We start from the raw sequence: 25399 nt of genomic DNA, 5'->3' as shown, positions 1-25399 counted from the left end.
TCTCAGGTTTTTAAGTGGATTTAGTCCATCACGCCACTCTGGTGTCAGGAGTGCACCAAATGGGTTAGATCTATATGTAAGAGCTAGCAAATAAGAGGTTAAAACTAATGGGCCAAGCAGTGTTTAAAAGAATACAGTTTCCGTGTAATTATTTCGGGTAAAGCTAGCTGGGTAGCGGGAAGCAGCCCCGCAGCTCCCACTACTACAGAGTGGCACCCAATGTGGTAATAAACTCCACGTAAAACCTGAGAGGACTTAAAAAGGAGAGAGAGAGAATTTAAAACATCTTTTTGCTGTTTGTGGGTTGCTTGCTGCAAAGAAATTTTCCTGACTCAGCAACAGGAAAAAACTGGCTGTTTTAAAATGCTGGTTTTCTGGGCTGTGCCGCCATCGCGATCTCTGTCTGACTCCTGTGGGAGACAGAGCTTTTGAATGGAGCATTTGGACTAAAGCTCTACGGCTTGCTTGATGGCAATGTGGACTGCTGTGTGCCTGGAACTGTGTGTGGCTCAGGGGCACCAAATGGCTCTGAGGCAGGAGCAGCTCAGCTCCGTCATGCTGAACTATGCTGGTCTCAGGCAGGAACTATCATAATTACCGTAATAACAGCACAGTTAAGGTTTAGACTGGGCAGGACACAGGCGGTACCACATTACCTGTACATGGTGCAACTTAAGTTTTTAAGAAGTGCTTAACATTTTAAGAAATGCTCCTGAATAGTAAAAAAATTACAGATTCACAATAGAACAGATTTCAGACATAGAAGACCTATAAATGGATCACAGTGTTGAATGAATGTACGTACGCTTGAGAGAGAGAAAAAAAAGAATATAGAGAATAAAGTTAATGGTTCAAAAAAAGGGTAAATTCTTTAAAGAGACAGAGTACAGATAGTTATAGATTAAGAGAAATAAAGAAAAATAAGCCACGTAAAAATGAAAACTTCACAGAGAGTCTGGATTTTTGTATTATTGTGCTTTCTTTAAAATTTTTGACAGTGAAGGAGCTAAGTACAGAGAGACATTTCATTACATGGGCTGCCAAGCTAAACCAAAATGGATATAAGGGTATTATGATTTCAAAATTTGGATCTAAGGATATGAAGCTTTGGAGAGGGTCTACTTTTGTTTTCACAGAGGATGAGACTCTATGGATTTCTTCTATTCCAATATGGTATAATAGACCACGCCCTCCTGAAAGGTTACTGTAAACACCTTCAGAAAATTACTTCATTCAACTGCCAACTGAGATGAACCTGGCAGACAGGTTACACCATAAAAGACCTAAATAACAGCGCCCCCATTCAGCAGGAAGCAGTTTGGAGAGAAAAAACTGCACCCATGTTCCCATATATTGTTTGTAAATGTTCTTTTAAATTTAAAGGGGGATATGATATAGATATGAATAATTTACATTGGTATGGATTTTAAGGTCAATTTTGTTATATGTATTTCTGATCTTAATTAAGGTATTGTGATTGAGTAGTTCATTTAAAATGTACTGTATAGTTAGGAAATGTAGGTTGTTAATGGATAATCATTAATAATAATCAAACTTGTAGTCATGTTTGGTTAGATTTCCTAGATATATAGAGATATACTTCAATTAGATAGGCATTCTTCATATCTTTCAAAGACTACAGAACATGGCATTTAAGATGTTTTAATAAATTAGGGCTTTTCATGGCAATGAGACACATTTGCTGCTGGCAGCACCAATCTACTTAAAGAGCAAGATGGACATCGAAGAGGCTCCTTATGGAGTTTGATAGCCATTTGGGCAAGAAATTGCTCTTGCCTGGACTGTTGTATAAATAGACACAAAGAAGCTGCAGAAAGAGGACTGCTGAAATTGCCTAAAGGTTAGATGATCTTTTGGGGTTCCTGATTCATGAAAGAGTCTGCAAGACATTCTGCCAGACACAGCAGATAGTGACTGAACTGCCTTTGAAATTTCCTGCTTCATGGAAATGTCTCCTGGATACTATGGGCCTCTAGGCCGAAGATGGATGCCCCAACGGTGCAAAGGAACTTTGGGTGACTATCTAGGCAGCAAGATGTCACTGTCATTTCTAGAGTTTGGAAGTTGCTTACTTCTTGTTTGCTTAGGTAATATTATATCCTTCTGGAGTCGTTGATGGAGTTGAAGAATGGTTAGTTATAGTTTTCCTTAGTTATGACAAAGGATAAAATAGATATAAATATTGTAATTGTAATTCTTGCTTGGTAACTGTTTTGTTATATGTAATTTTACTATGTTAAAGTTAAAGCCTTTCATTTGTGTTTAAACAGAAAAAGGGGAAATGATGTGGGAGTCTTCTGTTTTGTGTTGATTTTATTGGTTAAATAAAGAAACTGCCTTGGCCCTTTAATAGGACAGAAAATTAGGTAGGTAGAGTAGACAGAAGAGAATGCTGGGAGAAAGAAGCCAAGTCAGGCAGTCGCCATGATTCTCCCACTCCAGACAGATGCAGGTTAAGATCTTTCCTGGTAAGCCAGCTCATGGTGCTACACAAAATATTAGAAATGGGTTAGATCAATATGTAAGAGCTAGCCAATATGAGGTTAAAACTAATGGGCCAAGCAGTGTTTAAAAGAATACAGTTTCCATGTAATTATTTTGGGTAAAGCTAGCCGGGTGGCGGGAAGCAGCGCCGCCACTCCCACTCCCACATATATATATATATATATATATATATATATATATATATATATATATATATACTGAAAAAGTCCATACACCAAAGAACACATATTATTCATGTATATAAAATAAACATAATAAGTAAAACAATTGAGGCTGCAGATTAGTGGTTAAAAGTAGATTTATGGTAGAATTTATTTGGAATACAGAGTTGGGTAGTGATTCTCAATAGCACAGAGTTTCTTTTGAGGGTGATGAAAATGTTCCTGAGTCAGGCAATGGTGACAGTTATATAGCTCTATAAATACACTAAGATCATTAAATGTTATGCTTTTAATGGATGAATTCCATGTGTGAATTACGTCTCAATTTCAACATTTAAAATATAATTTAACTCTCACACTTAAAAAATTCTCACTAAGAAACATTAATCACTGAAGTAAAATAATCACCACTATACTACATCAAACCTAAAGTTTAAATGAAAGATAAATGATTGGAAAATATCTAGTATAACAGAAACAAAACTAAGAAGCTATCTGCAATTGTCAGTCACTTGCAAAGGAAAATTAGTTTTCCCAATGGAGTTTCAATGAGTATATTAACCACACTTCAAGGTAGGCTGCATGCCAAGCAGTAGATGGCCAACACAAAACAAACTCAATGGCATGTTTGTATACTTTTTTTCACAAATTGCTTTGTTTGGGCATTTTCTCTTAATAAGTCTTTTGCTTGTATACTTGGTTTCCATATTTGTATTTTTGTGAGTATGCATAAAAGAGTTTCTTGGGGATTTGGTGAGGGAAAGACTTTGAATGTTTTATTGTTTTGTTTTGGGCTTTTTAAAATAAATTTAGCTAAGGGCATCTCCTTGGACACCTGGGAACCCCTCTAGAGTCAAGTCTCTTGCCAACCCTAAAATGGCTCCCTTAATTAAGATATATACTTCCCTGCTCCCATATCCACCCTTTCCACATCCCAACCCTCCCATTCCCCCAAACTCTCCCCATCCTCCCCTCCTCACTTTTCTCTCCCCATCTCCCCTTACCCCCACTCCACCCCCACCCCCAAGTTCCTAATTTTGCCTGGCAATCTTGTCTACTTCCAATATCCAGGAGGATAACAATATGTTTGTTTTTCTTTGGATTCACCTTCTTATTTAGCTTCTCTGGGATCACAAATTATAGGCTCAATGTCCTTTACTTATGGCTAGAATCCACTTATGAGTGAGTACATACTATATTCATCTTTTTGGATCTGGGTTACCTCACTCAGGATACTGTTTTCTATTTCCATCCATTTGCATGCAAAATTCAAGATATCATTATTTTTTACTGCTGAGTAGTACTCTAATGCATATATATTCCACACTTTCTGTATCCATTCTTCCATTGAGGGGCATCTAGGTTGTTTCCAGGTTCTGGCTATTACAAATAATGTTGCTATGTTCCTAGCTAGTTCTTTGGGCAGCTGAGGAGAGGGAGCCTGAAATGGCCCTATCCTGTTGCCTTACTGATGAATATCTTGCATATCACCATAGAACCTTCATCTGGCGATGGATGGAGATAGAAACAGAGACCCACACTGGAGCACTGGACTGAGCTCCCAAGGTCCAAATGAGGAGCAGATGGAGGGAGAACATGAGCAAGGAAGTCAGGACCACGAGGGGTGCACCCACCCACTGAGACGGTGGGGCTGATCTAATGGGAGCTCACCAAGGCCAGCTGAACTTGGACTGATGGAGCAAGTGATCAAACCGGACTCTCTGAACGTGGCAGACAATGAGTGCTGACTGAGAAGCCAAAACAAAGGCACTGGGTTTTGCTCCTACTGCATGTAATGGCTTTGTGGGAGCCTAGTCTGTTTGGATGCTCACCTTCCTATACCTGGATGGAGGTGGGAGGACCTTGGACTTCACACAGGGCAGGGAACCCTGACTGCTCTTTGGACTGGAGAAGGAGGGGGAGGGGAAGTGGGGGGATGGGGGAGGGAAATGGGAGGTGGGGAGGAGGTGGAAATTTTTAATAATAATAATAATAATAATAATAATAAAGTTAAAAATAAATAAAATAAAATGTGAAATACAGAAAAAAATAAAATAAATTTAGTTATTTTACATCCGGTCTGCAGTTTTCCCTCCCTTCTCTGCTCCTAGAAAGAGGGCAAACCTGGTACCTAAGTCAATAAAGTTGCCATAGTGTAAACACTTTCCTGACTGGAGAAGCTCAATCCAAGGAGTATTTGGGAAAGAAACAATATTTTAGGGCATTTTTCTATTCTCAGGTTTACTTTCAAAGGCTTGTAGACTTTTGTTTTTTGGGTGTTTTCAGTCAGGGATAGGAATAAAAACTGTTTCTAGGGCCTTAGTAACAGCAGCAAACCATAAACACAATCCCCATGACCAAAGGTAAATTCCTTATGTCCTTACGGGTATGTTCAACTGTTTCTCTCTCTCTCTCTCTCTCTCTCTCTCTCTCTCTCTCTCTCTCTCTCTCTCATTGTTACCCCTCCTTCCTCTCCTCCCAATCCCTCACCTCCCCTTTGCCTCTTTCAACCCCCTCCTCCTCCATTTCTGTTCAGGAAAGGTCAGGTCTCCCATGAGTATCAACAGAACATGGCATACCAAGTTGTAGTAAGACTAAGTACCTCCCCTTGTATTTAGGCTGACCAAGGCATTCTAGTATAAGGAATAGGCTTCAAAGACTCAGGCAGTATTAGGGACAGCACCTGGTCCCACTGTTAGGATTCCCACACTACAAAACTGTCACACATATGCAGAGTACCTCAGTCAGTCCCATGCAGATTCCCTGGTTGATTTTAAAGAGAGAATGAAAAGGTATGGAATTGATTGGGTGCAGGAGGTGAAGAGGATCTGGGAGGAGTTGAGGTAAGGGAAATGCATGACCTGAATACATTGTATGAATTTTTTTTCATTAAAAATATTAAAACCAAAAGGACCTGATAAATTTTGTAATATGGAGATCACGGGTGACCCTAGTAAGAAGAGACTCAGTAGTAAAGAAAATATAAAAAACAAAGTAAAAGAAAATGAAGAATCAATGAGTGGCTAAAATGCCAAGACAGCAAGTTTACTTCATTACTTCCTGAAGTTTGAATGGTAAGGGAAAAAGGAAACAAGTTAGCTTTTAAAAGATGCTGGGTCAAATAAGTTCATACACACACACACACACACACACACACACACACACACACTATGTAAGCATGATTGTATGTGAGATAAAGACATTTGAGAGAGATCAAAGATACAAGAGAAGATGAGCATTCTGGCACACATCTATTATCCTAGAATTTGGGAGGCTGAGGCAGGAAGACTGAAAGTTGGAAGTCAGCTGGGTTTCAAAATGAGATTGTCTTAAAACAAAACAAAAAAGATATGAAAGAAACTGACTAAGAGAAAGGACTAAGAAAAGGTAAGATGGAAAAGAATCTAAAGTCTAAGTGAAAGAACTGGTCTAGAAATGAAGAACATACTTCCTCTACTGAGAACTGCGGACACGAAGATGTGGGTTGAATCTGTAGAATAGTTAACAAGAAAAGGAATGGATTTGTGGGTGATATCAATGTCAATCTTGATATTTTTAAATGCAGTAGGAATTAAGTTTAACAGTTGAAAGTAAAGTGAATATAATCACGGCAGGAGGTTTATGGACAAAATGAAAGCATGGAATTGCTGCTGAGAACAGAAAATTGAACTAACCAAGGAAGGGAGGCAGAAAGATAAGGAGGAGACAAGGAGAGCAGGGGGTGGGATACAAAGGGAAAAAGAACTAGAAACTGAATTTGCAGTGGCACTAATTTGGAATTTTCTCCAATCCTGTAGAATTGATGAAACAAAACAGAAAACTTGACCCTGAGCTGGGGTTTTGTTAAAGCACAAGAACCTGGAAACCCAGAGACTTGCTAATTACTGGAGCAATGTATGTCCTGAGCGACTGTCCTTTCCTATGAGCCAAGAAAACAACCATCTTTGGGAATACAGCTGCACCTTCTTGCCAAAGATCATCCCAGATGGGCTGGTTGCCAATTTATTATCCCCCCTTCTCTCTCTTTCTTCTCTCTCTCTCTCTCTCTCTCTCTCTCTCTCTCTCTCTCTGTGTGTGTGTGTGTGTCTGCCCCTCTGCCCCCCGTATCTCTCTCTGTGTGTCTCTCTGTCTCTCTCTCTCTCTCTCTCTCTCTCTCTCTCTCTCCTCACAAAGGTTGGAATAGGACGATAGGGCATTGGATTCTCAGGTGAGTATCCCATTGCACCCTACCATCTGCCAATGCTTCAAGTGGCTTGGGGGACAAGGGCTAGAGCATATAGAGGTCAAGGAAGCCTGGAAGGAAGGGGTGCTTCATCATGTAGCTTTAGGAAGCCTTGCTTGGTAAGGCTTTGTAAGCTTTGTAGTTGTGGTCAGTGGGGAAGGAATGTCTGCATCCATCTAAGTAACCCATCATTTGGGCTCTGTAAGAAAGCTCAATAAATGCATAGTTCCATCAGAGTGAACTTTGATAGATTCCTGTCTCAGTTTCTTGTTGGAACCTTGGGAAGAGGAGTAAATGCAGTTCATGTCCCCCCTCAGGAAGGAAATTTAGCAACAGTGGGTTAAAGGATCTAATTTAGTAAGAATAAATGTCGAGCTAGTCCCCAAAGAGAACATACATGGTTTGATCTTCACGTGGCACTACTCAAAGGTCTTGATCAGTCTTGTTTTCTGCTGTGAAATCCTAGATTTCCCCAGTCATCAAGACTTTTTCCCATAATGAAAAGTACAGTGTCACTGGGAAAAGAAAACATAAGGTGAGTAATCAATAAATGGGAAATTAAGCACGATTTTGTATTATACAGTTGCACACTATCACAGAGCTGTTGCAAGATGACAAATAGTTCTCGATCAAATAAAATCCTGGGTTCTAAGCTTTTACCCAAACTGCTCTCTTCAAGTCTTTGATCGTGTTGCTTCCTCTGCTAAGAATGTCCCCTTCAGATTTTAGCCTGTCTCTAATGATAGGGATTAATTTTACCTTTCTAGCTCTTCCAATGCCAGATATAGTGTCAGGTGTCTCACAAATGCAGATTTAGTTGAAACAAAATAAAGAAAAATATTACTAAGGGCTAAATGATCAGAAAAAAATGTCGCATATTTAAATTTGTCCTTAAACATGGGAGTATTCTACCATCAAAAGGAACTTTTTAATGAGAAAAATGACACAACAATGGAGGTACGAATGCAGAGGAAGAAAACCAATTTACATAAAACTAGAGGTTTCTACTAAAATCAGTAATAAAGTGGCTGTAATTTATAAAGAACTGCTTCAGTCTCTGCCTTCAGAACCCTTTTCAATTAATTGAGAAAACAAGATAATCTGCAATTCAATACAATGGCAAATGAAGGGTTTAGAATGTTGAGATGGATGAATGGACAAGGATGAATCTATCAAAAAGATAAGATTTGAGCTGAGCTCTGAAAGACTGAGGGCTCCAAAAAGAGGTTGAGCATTCAGCTTTGGGAAATAGGTAAATACAGGCAAGAATGCAAGAGGTATGACCATGGATTTGTCCAGATGAAATTGAACTCAAGTAGACAGCAAGCAGCAAGGAGAGCATCAGGATTGTTCAGGAATGTTTGCAAAAAGACTGAAGCTTTCTGTATAGGCAATGGAGAGGAAAACAAAGGTATTTGAGGAAGGGGTGGCATGAAAAGTTGCAGTAGAGAACAAAGTAACTCACTAGTCCATAATTACTATGAGAAATAAGAATCTGAAAAAGGATCACAGATTTGGGAAAAAGAACTTGAATAGTAGCTAAACCAAATACAATCAGAATTATAAAAGAGACTAGATGCAGACGACATAAACAATGTAAATCAGCATCAGAAAGTATGAATCAATTTAGCAACTAGAATGCTAAGTATGAGTAGCAAAGGAAAAGGAGAAATGAAAAGCATCTGAGATTTTATGCCTGAGTTACTGAAAAAATAAAACCATGGTTTAATTTTCTAAAATTTAGTGTGTGCAGTAGGAGAAGGGAAGACTGGAGATGAATTCAATTTAGCTAACTAAATTTGAGGTAGCAGATGGAAATCCATGCAGAAACTAATGCACCTAACAGGGTTGTCTGATGTCATTAAAAACAAAGGAAGTTTATACTTCTTGGTTGACTCTGCTAGCTAAATCAGTTTTGAGAACTAGAACCCCACAAGTATTGCCTTCCTACTTCACTGAAATTGAGAAGCACCTGAAATCTGCCGTTCTCCTTCCCGTGAGTCTAAATGCAGGTGTAACAATCCTTCCAGAAAAATCCCTCAGTTTTGCCACCTAACAATTTAGACTATATATTAAAAGGACTCTAGGACCAGCAGGCTGGCTCAGCAGATTAAATTATTTGCCATGAAGGCCTGGTTACCTGAGTTCAACTCCCAGGACCAACATAAGGGGAAAAAGAGAGAACTGACTTCACAGGATTGTCTTCTGGCCTACACACATGCATTACATTATGATATACCACCACCCCCATGATAATAAAAAATAGTTTTAAAAGTTCTCTAGAAACATGCAATTTTTCTAGACATATACTGTTGTTTAAATTTTTATTGTCCTTGCAGGCCAATGGTGTGGCAGGTTGAAAGAATAAAGATCTGCAAACCACAAAATAAAATTTAGCAGTAATCTCCTTTTGAAAATCAATTTCTTTGTGGCTGTCTGCTTTCAAACCATGCTATACGACATCACACCAATAAAAATTGTCTTCATCTCTGCAGTGCAGGCCCATTGACAAGTGGATGTACATGGGGAAAATTACTCAGCAGTCTATTATTTTAAAGTGGTTTCAACAGCTACCAGCAGGAGAATCCCTAGGAAGCCACAAAAGTCAGGGAACTACTCCTTCTTTCGGTTATTACAAGCACATAGTCCCAGCATCTGGCTTAGGAAACGACAACTGAAATTTAATTCTTCTCTCCCTAAAAGACACACAATCATTAACAAATTTTCCAAATGGTATGTTCATTAAGCATTCGCTACCACACAAGCTCCTGCGTCAATGGTCATCAGTGGTAAGACTAGTGACAAAAATGACAAAAGTGTAATAGCCAATAATAAGGGAACTGGAGTTAGGCATGGGAAACCAACTCCTATCTAGTTTACACTCTTGCTTTTATTTTCTTCCTTTAGAGCAGCAATTCAAAAAATAGAGATGCCAGCCTGGTCTACAAGAGCTAGTTCCAGGACAGGAACCAAAAGCTACGGAGAAACCCTGTCTCGAAAAATCAAAAAAAAAAAAATTGAGATGAACACCAGCATTACATAAGAAGCCATGGGTAGACTAAACATTCTGAAGATGTGGGACTAGATGTGGCCACACATAGGAAGGTTTTACAAAAGTTCTCCAACACTAATACACACCTCACACTAATACACACCTTAGATTGAAAATGACATTCACATTCATCTCTATGATATATATTAAACCTAGAAGTCTGAAAAAGTTCTAAGTAGGGTCTGAGACAATTCCACTATCTCTAACAGAAAGACTAAAGAGTAAGACTAAAAGACAGATATAGAGGAAAAGGGAGTAATGGAGAGGGCAGAAGAGGAAGAAAGAGATAACAATTGTGAGTCAGAATTAATTACTGCCCACTGTAGTGTAAGTAATTAGCTGGACCCTATCGCAGTCTGTTTTGTGCTGCTATAAAAGAATACCACAAATTGGGTAATTTATAAAGTAAGTAAATTTATTAAGCCAGGCATGGTGTTGCATGCCTATAACCCTAGCACTTAAGAGGTAGAAGCCAAAGCTTGGATGGTAGTGAATGCTTTATCCTCAGGTACCAAATAAGTTTGAGGCCAACCTGGGCTGCATGAGACTCCGTTTCAAAGAAACAAGCATAAACAGAAAGGAAAGAACTTTATTTCTCATAGTTCTGAAGGAAGATAGAAGATCAATTGAAAGTGTAACAGATGGATATTAATTGGGAGCCTACTCCCTCGACTCCTGACCCACTTCTATGATAATAGCACACATTCATTCATGTGGCTTCATTGACTAATAACCACTTAAAGGTCCCACCTCATAATATTGTTACAATGGTAATTAAATTTCAACATGGGTCTTAGAGGGGGATATTCAAACCACAGATGGCTATTTGTATATGCTAGATTCTGTCCACACTAACTCACTTAAATCCCACAAATTAAAGATTTCTTTCTCTGAAGTGCACACCAGAATCGACAGTACAGCCTTTTCATATTAAACATTACTAGCCTGACATCCCTGATGCTTCTGGTTGAGTTTATTCCGGGCTGGAATCCTGAACACATCTATTATGGAAAAAGTTTGGAGTATTTGGAATGAAAAATCTTGATGATTCTCTTCATGTAAAGATAAATACCAAAAAAACTATCATCTCTTATTTATTTGTCCATTACTTTTATTTTATGCATCTTTAGAATAACAGATGCATCTAGATACAATTCATATACTATACAATTCACTCATTTTTGTAGCAACTATACTGAACTGTGTAATTTTATGATAGCTCTTGCATCATTTTCTTTAAAGCCCCACACAACTACTGCCTTAGTCATGGTAAAATCAATTGTGAAACATTGACATCCCCACAGTAAGTGCCCTCATGCTCACATTTAGTGAATCTTTTCTACCACTCACCACATACACTCACTAATCTAATTTTTGAATCCACATATTTGCCTATTCTGGACATTTCATACAAATAGAATTATACAATATAAATGTGGGTTTTGTGACTGGCTCTTTTCACTTAACATAATATTTCTGAGATCCTATCATGTAGTAGCACATATTCAAACTTCATTCCTTTTTATGGCTGAAATATATTCTATTGGAATTTTATGCCACATTTGTTTATTCATCAGATATTTGGGTTGTTTCCATTTTTTTAAAAATTATGAATAATGCCACTCACTGTGAACATTCCTATAGAGGTTTTTGTGTGAACAGACGTTTTCAATTCTTTTGGGCACATGCATACAAGTAGAATTGGGTCATAATGCAATAAGTAATTCTGTGTTAATTTATTAAGAGGCTGAAAACCCATTTTCCAAAAACCACTATATCATTTAACATCCCCACCAGCAATGTATGAGCATTCCCATTCTCCACATCTCCATTGTTTACTATCTTTCTCATAATAGTCATTCTAATAGGTATAAAATTACACCTCAATGTGGTTTTGATTTGTATATACATGATTGATAAGTGTTGAGCAGATTTTTGTGTTGCTTTGGACATTTGTGCCTCTCCTTTGATAAATATATGTATCTTTTCCCTATTTGTCTTCTTATTTATTGCATTTCAAGAGGCCTCTTTTGCAAACCTTTTCTCCTACTCTCATATTTCTTTTCATTTTTAAAAAGTTTTCTTTAGTAAAATAAGAGTTTTTTTTTTAAAAAAACGCAATTCACTTATTTGAGTTGTTGTTGGATTATGTATTTGGTTCTATGTCTAAGAACTATTTTCCCAATCTTAGGTCAATAAAATTTCTGTTTTCTTTAAAAATGTTGTTCTGGCATTTAAATGTAAGTCTATTTAAAGTTAATTAAGGGTCGTTGTATAGTACATGTCTACATTTACTCTTTTCTTTAATTCATGGCTTTTAAGACTTTTTAATTGATAGAATAAACAAAATGCATACATATTAATGGTGCACTGCATAATGTTTTAATATATGTATGCATTATAGAGTGAATGTAAAAGGAAAAAGATGTATGTGAATAAAGAGAAACCAGGGTACCCAAGGCATGATGATTAAATCAGGTTAAACACATCTATCTCTTCAACCAACTATTACTCTTTATAGTGAAAAATATAAAATCTATTCTTTCTTATTTATTCTCTTCTCATATATTACATCCCAAATGCAGTTTCCCCTCCTTCCTCTCCTTCCAGCCCTCCCATTACCCTCCCTCTCCCCACAGATCCATTCATCCTTCTTTTCCTTCAAAAAAAGAGCAGGCCTCCCAAGGATGTCAACTAAACATGGCATGACAATTTACAGTAAGAGTAGGCACAAACCCTCACATCAAGGCTAGGTGAGGCAGCCTAATAAGAGGTAAAGGGTCCCATGAGTAGGCAAAACTGTCAGAGACACCCCCTATTCCCACTGTTTGGAGTCCCACAAAACACCAAGCTACACAACCACAGCATTTATGTAGAGGGCCTAGAATAGAAGCCTTTATACAAAATAATTTCTTCAACTTTTTGAAACATACATTATCTATGGTCATTCTACTCTGCAACAGTATAACAGATCATCTTTTTCCAGATAACTATAATTTAATACATATTGATCAATTTATTCCCCATCAATCCTCCCTACTCCTCACTTATTCCCCACCATCTGGTAACCACCATTCTAATCTACTCTTAGAGTCTATACAATAACTTTTTATTCCATATGTGAAGGAGATCATACATACTTGTCTTTCTGTGTCTGACCTTTTTTCATTTAATTCAATGAAATTTAAAAATTCAAAATGATTTCCAGCTCCATTTATACTGTCACAGATAACTGAATTTCATTGTTTTTATGCTTGACTAGTATTCCATTATGAATGTGTAACAATTTTCTGTTTTATTTCATTTTGTGGGTTGCTTGTTTGTTTCCAGGCTGGTCTTGAGCTTCCAGTCATTCTGCCTCATTCTTCTGGGTACTGTGACTACAGGTACCATCAGCATACCTGGCTGTATTTTCATACCCATTCAGCACCTAAACTGATGAGTACATAGGTTATTTCCATTTGTTAGCTATGTCTGAGAGTGCTACAATAAACATGAGGAGGCCAGCTGTCTCTTCCAAAGACTGACTTCATTTCCATTGGACATACACAGTACATGACAGTTTTCTCCCTGTTGTGACAAAATGCCTGACAAGAAGCAACTTTAGAGATGAAAAACAGTTGACTTTGGATTACAGTTCAAGGGAATACATTCCACCATGGCAGGGAAGGCAAGCAGCAGGAGGAGGCTGCCTCCTCACATTGAATAATCACACTACAGAAGCAGAGAGTAAATTAGAAGCCAAGCTAGGTTGAAAAACCTCAAAGTCTGTCTAGTGACTCATTTCTTCTAGCAAGACTATGTCCCAAATGTTCCACAACCTTCTGAAACAGCTCCACCAGCTGGTGACTGAGTATTCAAACATGAGCCTATGGATGACATTTCATATTCAAACTAAAACATATATCCAGTAGTAGGACTGCTAAATCATATGACAGCTCTGTTTGAAACTTTTGACACAGAAACATTTCCACATCATTTGATATGGCATATATGTGTGTGTGTATATATACACATACATATACATACATTTAACCAATAGTGTATGAAAAGGTTTTTTTTTCTCAACATCCTCAAATACATTATCTTTAGTCTTTGTTGTTGATATTAGGCATTCTTACTGAGGAGAACTAGTCTCTAATGGTAGTTTTAATTTGCATTTCCTTGTGACTAGTGATACTCCTATATTTATTTTCATAAAACTAATAGGCATCTGTCTGTTTTGGAGAAATGTCTATTTAGGTGAATTTGTTCTATTTTATAAAGTTCACCCTTTTTTAAAATGTGGCTATATGATTTTTCCAGCACCATTAGTTGATTAGGGAATCTTATACTCCAGTGAACTGTCTTGTTTTGTTTTGAGTTTTTATTTTTTTCAAAAACAAATTGGTTATAACGTAAGGGTTCTCAATTCTGTTCCATTAACCTATAATGTCTATCCTTATGCCAGCCCCATAATGGATTGATAACTATGGCTTTATAAATAATAGATTTTTTCATTCCTTAAACATGCCATGTTCTCTCTCACCTCCAAGCCTTTGCATATTCAGTTCCTATTATTACTAAAAACTAAATTATCCAGATAATTTTTTTCAGTTTTAAATTCAGAAGATGCTTTGTCAAGAAAATGTCCCCTGATTCCAAAAGTTTGTTCCAGGTGTTCAACTTTTTTGTTCAAAGTTATCATATGTTCCAAATAATTCAAGCAGTAAGATTACCCCTACTGCTTGCTTCATCATCAAACTGAATTCTTCCAGCTTAGTCACTTGACTCAAAATTCCATGAGTGCAGGAATTCTCTCTGACCTGCTCAACAGTTATATCTCCACATTTGTGTACCACTGTCTTAGGGCTTCGAATGCTGTGAAGAGACACCATGAATATGTAATACTATTAAAAGACTGAACATAGAGTCAGCAGAAAAAAAGAAGAAAAGAAACTGAAATTCATGACCCTTCTAGGAACAAGAACTCAGGAAAAAGCACCAATCTTTAGGTTCTGAATTAGAACAATAGTTTAAAAGAATAGTAAATCAACTTTCATTTGGACAGAAAGCTAGTTTCAGATGATTTCAATATCATGGTGGATTAAGCTGACATAGGATTGCTAGCACCTGAGGCCAACTTCCAGAAATATAAATCCTATCTGAATAAAAACAACTGAGGCCTCAAAACATTTGTGTGTGTGAGTGTAATAAGTGTGTATATGCATATATATATATACAAACATACAAAAATAAGATATACAATTGATAATAGAAGTAGATTGAAATATTCTGTGGTTCCCTATAAATTTCAGAATTTCTATTTCTGTGACAAATGCCATTGAATTATGTTGCTGTTGTTTAACTTTTTTGAGATAAGAACTCACTGTGTTCAAGGCTACCCTTGAACTCATAATCCTTCTGCCTTTGTCTCTCAAGTGCTAGAGTTATTGTGAGACAACACACCAAGATTGTGTCACTGGAATCTTGATGGGGTTTTCACTGAACTGGCAATTTTCTTTGAACAGTAAGGGCATTTCGCCAATTTTTTCTTCTTCCCATACATAGATATGGAATATATTTTATTTTTGTTTTCTTCAATTATTTCAGCATTGTTTTATAGTTTTAATTGTTCAGGTCTCTGACACTCCTGGCTAAAGTTATTTCTAAGTACTTTATTTTTTTGTTAGCTATTGTCTGAATGTCCTATATTTATTAGGATACCAAACACAATTTAACCTTCCCTAGGGCAAAATGACTTCATGAATTCTTCCAAACAGCTAAGAAAAAAATGTTACCAATGTTACACGAATGATTGTAAGCAACAAATAAAACAAACAAAATAGTAATGACAGCATAAAATAACTTTAATAGCCAAACTTGATGAGAGAAAGTTGCATGCTAATCTCTCTCACTCATAAAAATCAAAGGTTCTAAATGAAATGTTAGTAGAATAATTCCAGATAGATATGAACTGGACAGCACATTCGAACTAAAGAGGCTGTATCCTAAGGGGAATAAGGTTGGCTCATACCATATTAATAGAATAAGGGAGAAAAATTCTGTTACTAATTCAATATATAAAAGAAAACCATGGAATACAACGATGTAATTCCTTATGTTATTCAGAAACCTTTGAAAACTAGAAGAAAATTCTAAAGTTGATGAATATTTTTTAAACTAACAATAATAATAAAACATATGACAAACAGTAAAATGAAAGTTTTCCTCCAATGTTCAGAAGTGAACAAGGATGTCTGCTATTACTACTTCCATTCATTAGTCTCAAAGTTATAGCCAATATAACTATATAAAAAATATAAAAAAATTAATTTTGAAAGTTTCTTTCACACAATATATTTGGATCATATTCATCCCTTCCCCCAACTCCTCCCAGATCCCCACCTCCCTCCCCACTCAATTTCATATTCTCTCTCTCTCTCTCTCTCTCTCTCTCTCTGTGTGTGTGTGTGTGTGTGTGCGTGTGTGTGTGTGTGTGTGATTCCTAATGACACTCTGCTATACTTAGACTGGAATCTAGCATAATCATTAGAGAGGCTCCAGCAACTGATGGGAGCAGATGCAGAGACCGACAGTCAAACAGGCAGAGCTGAGGGAATTTCACAGAAGAGAGGGAGGAAGAATTGTAGGAGCCAGAAGGGTCAAAGAACATCACAAGAAAACCCACAGAATTAACTAACCTGTGCTCACAGGAGCTCACAGAGGCTGATTTGACAATCATGGATCCTGTGTGGGTCTGTACCACGTCCTGTACATATATGATATGGATGTATATCTTGCTGTTCTGGTGGAATTCTTAACAGTGGGAGTAGGGGATATCTAGGACTTTTCTGCCTGCTTTGGGGACCCTTTTCCTCTCTCTTAGTGGGGTGCCTCACCCAACTTTGATATAAGGGTTTCTGCCTAGTCTTACTGTAACTTGTTATGTCATGTTTGGTTGATATTCCTGGGAGTCCTGCTCTTTTCTGAAGGGAAACAGAGGAGGAGTGGATCTGGGGAATGGGAGACTGGGAGGACAAGAGGGAGAGGAAACTGTAATTGAGATGTAATATATGAGAGAAGAATAAATGGATGGATGGGTGGATAGACAGATAAATAAGGAAAACAAGAAAACAGCAAAAAAGTGAAAATTTGGCCAGACAAACAAGAGGAAACATTGTAAAAGCCAGATGAGATAGATAACATTAAAAAAAAAAAACAGTATCTTCCAGACACAACAGGGCTGATACACAGATGGACTCAAAGAGACTGTGAAAGCATTCCCAAGATCTGGACAGGTTCTAGTCAGACAGGGTCCCCACACTGAGAGGACAATGAGAACTCTGGGTCTCAACCCCAACCAAGAAGCTAATTGCAATTGATGTCTGCTTGCAAAGGGAAAGTCAGTTTTCTTCAATGGAGTGTCAATGGACATATCAACCACATTACAGGGCAAGCCCCATGCCCAGGAATAATTGGCAAAGGTATATAGATTAAAAAGGAAAAGAATAAAAAATTTAAAATATTTTTCATAAACTTTTTGATAGACATGTAGAAAATCCAAAAGAACATGCAAATAAATTATTGGTATCAATAAGCTAGTTCAGCAAACTGCTGGATACAAACTTAATTCATAAAATTAAACCATACTTTTAAACATCAGCAAGAAGCAATTAAAATTAAACTTAAAGCAATTAAAAGAAAAAAGGTCATGAATTTGAAAGAAAGCAAGGGAAGCTACATGAGAGGGTCTGGATGGAGGTAGGTGAAGGGGAAATGATGCGATTATATTATAATATATATTATAATCACAAAAATTAAAAATTATGTAGCCCCACATTGGGTTTCCTACAAAGTCAATTGAAAAATTACGATGCAGGATTTTTATTAGATAGTGTGTAGAAGGAGCTGCGGGCTGCGTTCCTGCATCATTTCCCCTTCACCTACCTCCATCTTGGGCTGGAGCTTCATCGCGTCTGCCCTAGAGAGGAGAGGCATGGCATCTGCCTCACTTCCTCCCAGCATTCTGTTCTGACTATTCCACCCACTTAAGGGCTGGCCTATCAAATGGGCCAAGACAGTTTCTTTATTAACCAATGACCTTCCTCCATCAATAGTGTTTTGGGGATCAACATATGTGTAAGACAAGGAAAAAACCCAATCACCAAGTTGCCCTAACCAAATTTCTATTGAGCTCTTGAGCTGGTATGGCTGGTATATGACTCTTCAATGTTTTCCCAATTTGGAAGAAACGGGAAGTGATTTATAGCTCCGCACTGGTTATTCATTAGATGCAGGCAGCCCTGGAAGGAAGTTTCTCCTTGATTGAAAAAAATTCATCAAAAGACAATTCTCAGCAGAACTCTGCCTCCTGAAAGTTCTCTTGATACTTGAGGGCATAAATCCTGCATTTCTGGAGTGGAATTTACTTAGTGAACCACAGCATCCACCATAACATATATAATGACATTTAAAAACATACCTTGGAAATCCTCTCACTATTAAATTTTTTAAAAAGTAAGGCTAGGCAGTGGTGGTGCAAGCCTTTAATCCCAGCACTCAGGAAGCCGAGGCAGGCAGATCTTTGTGAATTCCAGGCAAGCCTGGTCTACAGTTCCAGGACAAGCAGGGCTACACATAGAAGTCCTATCTCAAAAAGAAAAAGAAAGAAAAAATATTGCTAGGAATATTAAACAAGAATTAACATGCTCCTGAACTGGAAGATGTGACCTCCTAAATTGGGTTTTATGTGGTGAATAAGAATATAATCAAAATATGCTTGAATACTCGGTCCCTAGTTGCTGTAATTCTTTGGGAAGGATGAAGAGGTATGGCCTTGTTAGAGGAGGTATGTTACAAGGGCAGAGCTTGAGGTTCCAAAAGACTTTCACTGTTCCCCATGTTCTGTGTTTCCTGCTAGTGGATCAAAATGCAAACTCTGAAGTGCTGCTCTGGTTGCCTGTAGCCACACCTCACTCCACCACAAACACTAACCCTCTGGAACTGTGAGCTCCTTTAAACTCTTCACAAGTTGTCTTGTCATGGGATTTTATCATGGCAATAGAAACGAAACCTTAACTAACACAATTCTTAAATTCAATGTAATTGCAATAAAAATTCTAAGAGATTTCTCTTTAATTGAGACATGTAAAAAAGCTGATTCTAAAATGCATGTGAAAATGTGAACGATAAGAGTGGATGGTTTTAAAGCATATGAACAAGTAGGAAGGACTTGCTTTCCCAGATATTAAAAGCTTATTACAGGTTATTGTTATGGTTTTGTACCCCCAAGGATTCATGTGATGGATGTTTAGCTCCAGAGTCGCACTGTTGATAAGGCAAGACTTTTAAGAGGCCGGCGGAAGCCTCAGTGCAAGACCACTGAAGGCACTTCCTTCTGAAAGGATTCGTCTTTTTCTTACACAGTACATTAGTTCTCAAAGGTATAGGCTGCTATGAATGAGGTGAGGCGGACCCATGCAATTTTTCACTTTTCTGCACTTTTATTTCTCTCTCCACCATTTTTCTATCCAGTCAAGAGTACCCTCACTAAAGCTGAATGGATGTTTTCTGAATCCCCTAAATGACCTAAGTAATCTCTTTTGCTTTCAAGTATCTAGCCTCAATTATTTTGTTATAGCAACAGAAAACAGACTGATGAGAAACGGATCAACAGACTAAAATAAACAGTTCAAAAACAATTTGGGGTGTATATAAACAATGAATGGATGAAAAAGTAAGAATGTAGAAAAGTAGAAAAAGTCCTTTTAATAAAAAGGACTAAATCAGTTGGATACTTATATGGAAAATTATAGAGCCTGATCTCTCCCAGGTGGTTTGTAAATCTGTGGCTGGCACAAAGACAAAACTTCTAAATGATAATATATGGGCATGTCTAATGATTTCAAAGTCAGCAAATACTTCTTTTTTTAAAAAATTGTTTTGGGTGGCTTGCATGTGTGTGTGTGTGTCTGTGTGTGTCTGCGTGTGTGTGTGTGTGTGTGTGTGTGTGTGTAAAAGAGAGCTTCAGCCCTGGAAAAATACTTCTTAAACAGAATATAAAACACTATTCATGAAAGTAAATATTAAGAATTTTTGATAAATTAAAATTAAAACCTTCTATTCATCAATAAATATAAAAGTAGGCCCCAAATTTGGGGCTGTTTTTCAAATTATAAGAATAACTCACTTCAAGGTAAATAAATATTTCTAGGGCTACAGAGGTGGCTCAGCAGTTAAGAGTGTGTATTGCTCCTGCAGAATAGATGAGTTTGGTTTGAAACACCCATGGCAGGAGTCTAATAACTGCCTACAACTCCGGCTCCTGTGAATCCAGAGCCCTCTGTTGGTCTCTGCAGAAATCTGCACTCACATGCCCCCCACATATACACAAGCACACATACACATAAATAAAAATAAAAAGATCATGTTTTTAATTATATAAGAATAGGGCAATTTGACAGTAAAATAGGCAAAAAGATGGAAAATTACTTCATAAAGATACCCAAACTGATAATACATGTGATAAGGAACACAACTTCATCAGTCTTCTGAGAAGAATCCATTAAAATCCTAAGATAAAGCTACCTAAGTATGTAGACTACTTACCTAGAATACCTGAAGTCTTGGGCTCCAGCCCCAACAATATCACATACAATAACAAGATATCACTAAATACTCACTCACCAGAATGGCTGTAATTGCAAAGTAATAGAAAAACTGCCATTTTCATACATTGCTGGTGAGAATAAAAGTTGACAATAACTTAGAAAAACTGTCATCAATAATTTCCAAGTATGTATTTTCCATTGCATAGAAACTAATCCTAGGTATATCTTCAATGGCAATTCTAATAATTGGAACCAAAATACATACATAAATTATATGAAACATCATTATTCACAATAACTCCAAACTGGAAATAATCTACATATTTATTACTAAAAGGAATTTATAAATTATTATGTATATCAGCAACAAAATATACAAAAATATAAATTAAAAATCTCTCTGTCTGCAACAGTATGGTTATCACAAATGTAGTGTTAACCAAAAACCCACAAAACTCAAAAGAATACATTTATCTGATTTCATTTATGTACAGTTCAAAATAAACAGAATTATTTCTGGTATAGAAGTCAGGACATTCATCATCTTTGGAGAGTGAGGATGATATAGTGATAAAGATGGACACAATTAAGGGTTTTCAGGATGTTAAAAATATTTTATTTCTTGACTTAGATGCAAGCAATATGAGTGTGCTCACTTTGTAATATTTCATCAATTGGCACAATTATGATGTGTATATTTTTCTGTATTTGTATTATATGTTAATAAAAATAAAGGAAAAGAATAGAAATGAAGTAAGTGCTGGGTATTTACAGAGGAGTCAGACAAAGATGGTTCTCTACAGTGGCTGCCTTATAGACAAAGGCACAAGGCTTTTCTTGGTAATATTCTTGGAAATTAAAATCGCTTCAGAAATTCTCTAGTATAAGGAGATCTTCTCTCTAAGGTAGTTACAGATAAATTACAGATCATTTTCACAAGATCTAAGAGAGAAGATGAAACCTAAAAGCAAATAAAATATCAAACAATGTACTACAAAAAGCTTTTAGTACCATCTTAGAGGGAAAGTGGGAAGCTAGGAAATGGATCACATGGTTAGGATTTCTCTTTTCAACTTCACTTTCTAATTATTTTAGAAACCAGTGAAATATTACCAATAGAACTATTTACTTAAGTAAAACTGACAGTTCACATACTTAACAGGACCAGAAAGAAACAGGCCTGTTTTATAAAATGCCTTTGTTTTATATAACTGTTACCCAAGTCCCCAGATAATTCAGTTCAACAACTATTTTCTACTTAGCTATAATTAGTGCTGTTAGGAATCATAAAGACAATACAGAAGGTAGATTTCTGATGACTTTTAATGTAAAGGTAGATGTCTTAAAGTGAAAATCGTAACAACTACAGAATAATCCCCAAAGAGATTATGGTGGGTGACTTCCAGGAATAAAATTAGTGAGAGTGGAAATGAGAGGGATTTCATGAAATCAGTTCAAAAGCCTTAAAGAACTCATTGAAAAGTCTGCACTTAAAAACCATAAACAACTTATCAAGATTCCATAATTTGTGGGCTCTGTTATGGTCAGCATGAATCTCCTAGAATGATTGTTAGTTAGTAGGCATATCAAATGTTGGTATGCTAATGATGTATCTAGTTATACCCAAAATGTCCAAAGAAGATTAAAGCTGACTTCTATGATATCACCTCAAATAATAGGGACTGCACCTCAAACACCGCCAACTGTCCTGAATAAACTCCTATTGATCTGCCTGTAATTTAGATTATGAGATGATACCTTTATTTATCTCTCTCAACATTAAAAGACCTCTAGTACTTAACACTGTACCTAACAGAGAAATTTTTATTTATTCAGCTTAGATCATTAAATTACACCAACACACTGACCATATTCATCTCTCTCCCCCTTTTGATCAATTTAATTGGGTTTCTGGAGACTTTCATCAATCCGCTGTTAGCTTTTTCTTGAGAAACAGCCACCAGAATTTTCTGTCTGATTGCAGACAAAAATGAATTTTTGATCATCTTCATAGAAAAATGTTTTGTTTTGTTGTTGACACATTCCTGAGATTTTCCACCATGTTTTTGACATATGAGGAACATAATCATGACCAGACCATTTTCTCTATAGTGTGATCCAATGATTTTAATGCTTTTAATTATTTGTTATCAAATTCAGACACTACTGGTGTATCTCTAGCTCTTAAGCTAATCTTTACTAAGGATCCAGATACAGGTCCTTAACTCCTTCAACTAGACACGGTTCATGATTCCAGATGCTACCCTCTCACTCTTTATGAACAGCAACTGTGCCCCTACTTTTCTAACACCTCCCTTGCAGAAATTTGCTGATCTTCCTACTTTATGTCCTTAATTCCTTCTGCATCCTTTTTTAAATTCTTGTGTGTTATACATACACCTTCAATGATTTCTAGAGTCCTTCCTTGAGTCATAATTGAGAGCCCGCAGACTGAAGGACAGGCGAGAAGAAGCTGTGTTGAAACACCTACGTACTTCAGTGCTGCACAAGTGTAAGCAACTAGACGTCGTCACAAAGCTCTGAGAGTCCCATGATCACAGAAAGCTCTAGAATACAGCCGTCCCGCTGATCCCCCACCTACAAACATGAAGGTCCTCCCTAAATGCCAAAAATCTTTGACCACCATTTGAGTATAGAAGTTGAATTCGCTGATACTTTTTACAGAATATTAATGTGCAGCTGCTAAGTATTTCTACTGGGGATGAGAAGGGGGGAGATAAAGAAAAGACCCAGAGTGGTAATTAATTTTCATCTGGCCACAGTGTTTAAAGTCTCACGTATGAGAAGCACGCCTGCAGCTTCTCTTCTTTGATAAGCTGTTATATAAGCTGGAGTGTGTGTGAAAGGCATTTTAGGGCTGGGGCAACTTTACAAAGCACATTGGAAATAAGAAAAGTGTCAGTCCTGACAGCGCATTGTCATGAAGGTGACAGCTCTAAAGTGTACAACTTTGAAGGTCAAAGTAGCATGAATAATGTTTAAAGAGTTGGGACAATGATTATGGATGTAGCACCAAATACAGCCGCTTCTATGTGTCACCTCCAGTACCTTACTTATGCAACTCGTCGTTTTCTCAAAAAAAAAAAAAAAGGTACAAACTAACCACCAGTCTTTAACCACCTCAAAAAGGTCCTTGGCTGCTCTGCCTAAGAGTCACACACATGGAAGACAACTTTGGCAACCACGAGAATACTTAGCATCAAGTACGCTGAATTTACTTGAAAAAAAAAAGTTCCGAAAACAATCAAGCTAATGGTTTGCTTGAAAGGGATACAAACACTCTAAAGAACATCCACAACAAAACAAAAATCCAACTTCCTGTTCTGAAGCTAGCGATGGTGAAAACTCTTCACACCCACTGCACCCAGTCCATCAACAAGAGCGTCAGAACCGGCATGCAAAGGGTGAGTTTTATTTCCATAGATTTTTTAAAACTGCTGTTCAGAAGTTGTCTAGCAAGACGGCATATTTCTACCAGAATTCCTCAGGGGCGCTGATCCTCACTAGAACGCCGAGGACAATCAGTCTCAAATTGCAGGTAAGTGTGAAAAAGCTCACGTTCTGGTCAGCGCACAAGAACCCGGCGCTCAAAGTACGGTTAAAAGTTGTTTCAACGGGCGTGGAACAGTTATTACAGCTGTTTACAGCTCCAACTCCAAAGAGGAGCCTGCTAGGGCTGGCATCAGCTCGGGACACGAAGAAACAAGCACCGCGGGCAGGGAACCTCACCAGGGGCACCAGGGGCCAAGCTGCTCGCCGTTAGCCGGCCACGGGGGCGGCGCAGGCACCTCTCCGCCGGCCCGGGTGCGAGGCCAGCCAACTTTTCCCCGAAGCAGCCCACACCCCCCCGGGGGGCGGCGCATGCAGCCCGGCCTATCCAAGTCCATGGGACCCGAGAGGGTCTGAATGAGCCAAGCCAGGAACTGAGGACAACCTGCCCGGGACAACCTCTCCCAAACTCTCCGGCCCACTCCCAGGTCCTGCCCTGTAACTTGGCTCCAGGTGGCAGAGTCCCCCGAGCCCTGCGGCGCAGGCCCCCGCCCAACCTAGCAGGGGAGGGGGCCTCCGAGGCCACCGCCCCTCCTAGGTGACTCACCTGGTGCCGGTCCTGGGAGTCAGGGGGGAGTGGATCTTCTCCCGCTTCCAAAGGCTGCTGCGGAAAGGAAGGCTGCCCGAGGTGGCCGGTGATGGGACCCACGGGGTCGAGGCTCCCAGGGCTGCTTAGGGTGCCAGAGGTGCCAGGAGCACCCGGGCCGCCGAGGCGGGACTCGGTTCCCCGTTCCCGCCGCAATTCGGACCGCAACTCTAGGTAGCAACAGAGCGTCAGCAGGTGGAGGGCCAGCGAAAGGCCAAAGAAACCCAGGAAGAGCCTGCAGCTGTTCCCTTCGCCCACCCGAGCAGGGGCCCCGCGACAGCCGCAGCCCTGGCTGCCCCGCTCCCTTGGCGCTGCTGCAGGCAGGGGTTCCCTGCGCTCTACCTCAGGGTAGCCCATGGCCTCCAGAGACGGCCACTATCTGAGGCCCGGGAGCCTCTGCCTCTGCCTCAGCCCTTCGCGACCCCTGACAGGCGGTTACTGTCCTGCCATCGGCTGGGGGCTTCAGGGACCGTTCCTGAGCGACGGTGGCTGGGCGGGACAGAACAGGGAGCAGCCGCACGTGCAGCTCCACTCCGAGGGGTGGGAAAGGGAGGAGGAGGGGCGGGAGAGAGGGGAAGCGCGGCCCGAGAGGGAATGAGGGAGGAGGTCCTCACCTACCCCGCCCCATGCCTCAAGGGGCGGCCGGGACGCCCAACCATGGGCCCGCCAAGCCCGGGCGCCCCGCCCCCT

At 38.7% G+C, this 25399-nt stretch overlaps 1 protein-coding gene across 7 annotated transcripts in view; it reads right to left on the bottom strand.

The window, feature by feature from the left end:
• LOC121443314 (ectodysplasin-A-like) overlaps positions 1–25158 on the bottom strand; it is a 375654-nt gene extending 350496 nt beyond the window's left edge. For all 7 annotated transcript variants that reach the window (XM_041645022.1, XM_041645025.1, XM_041645029.1 and 4 more), the window contains exon 1: positions 24671–25158. In XM_041645022.1, coding sequence (XP_041500956.1) covers positions 24671–25066 — 396 coding nt within the window. In that variant the 5' untranslated portion in view covers positions 25067–25158. The remainder of the gene's footprint in view (positions 1–24670) is intronic.
• Positions 25159–25399: the final 241 nt, after the last annotated feature.

The sequence above is a fragment of the Microtus oregoni genome, unplaced genomic scaffold (genome assembly GCF_018167655.1).
Source record: "Microtus oregoni isolate MIOR12 unplaced genomic scaffold, Mior012 000104F_ref0000108, whole genome shotgun sequence".
NCBI lineage: Eukaryota > Metazoa > Chordata > Mammalia > Rodentia > Cricetidae > Microtus > Microtus oregoni.
This window is presented reverse-complemented; position numbering and strand designations above follow the sequence as displayed.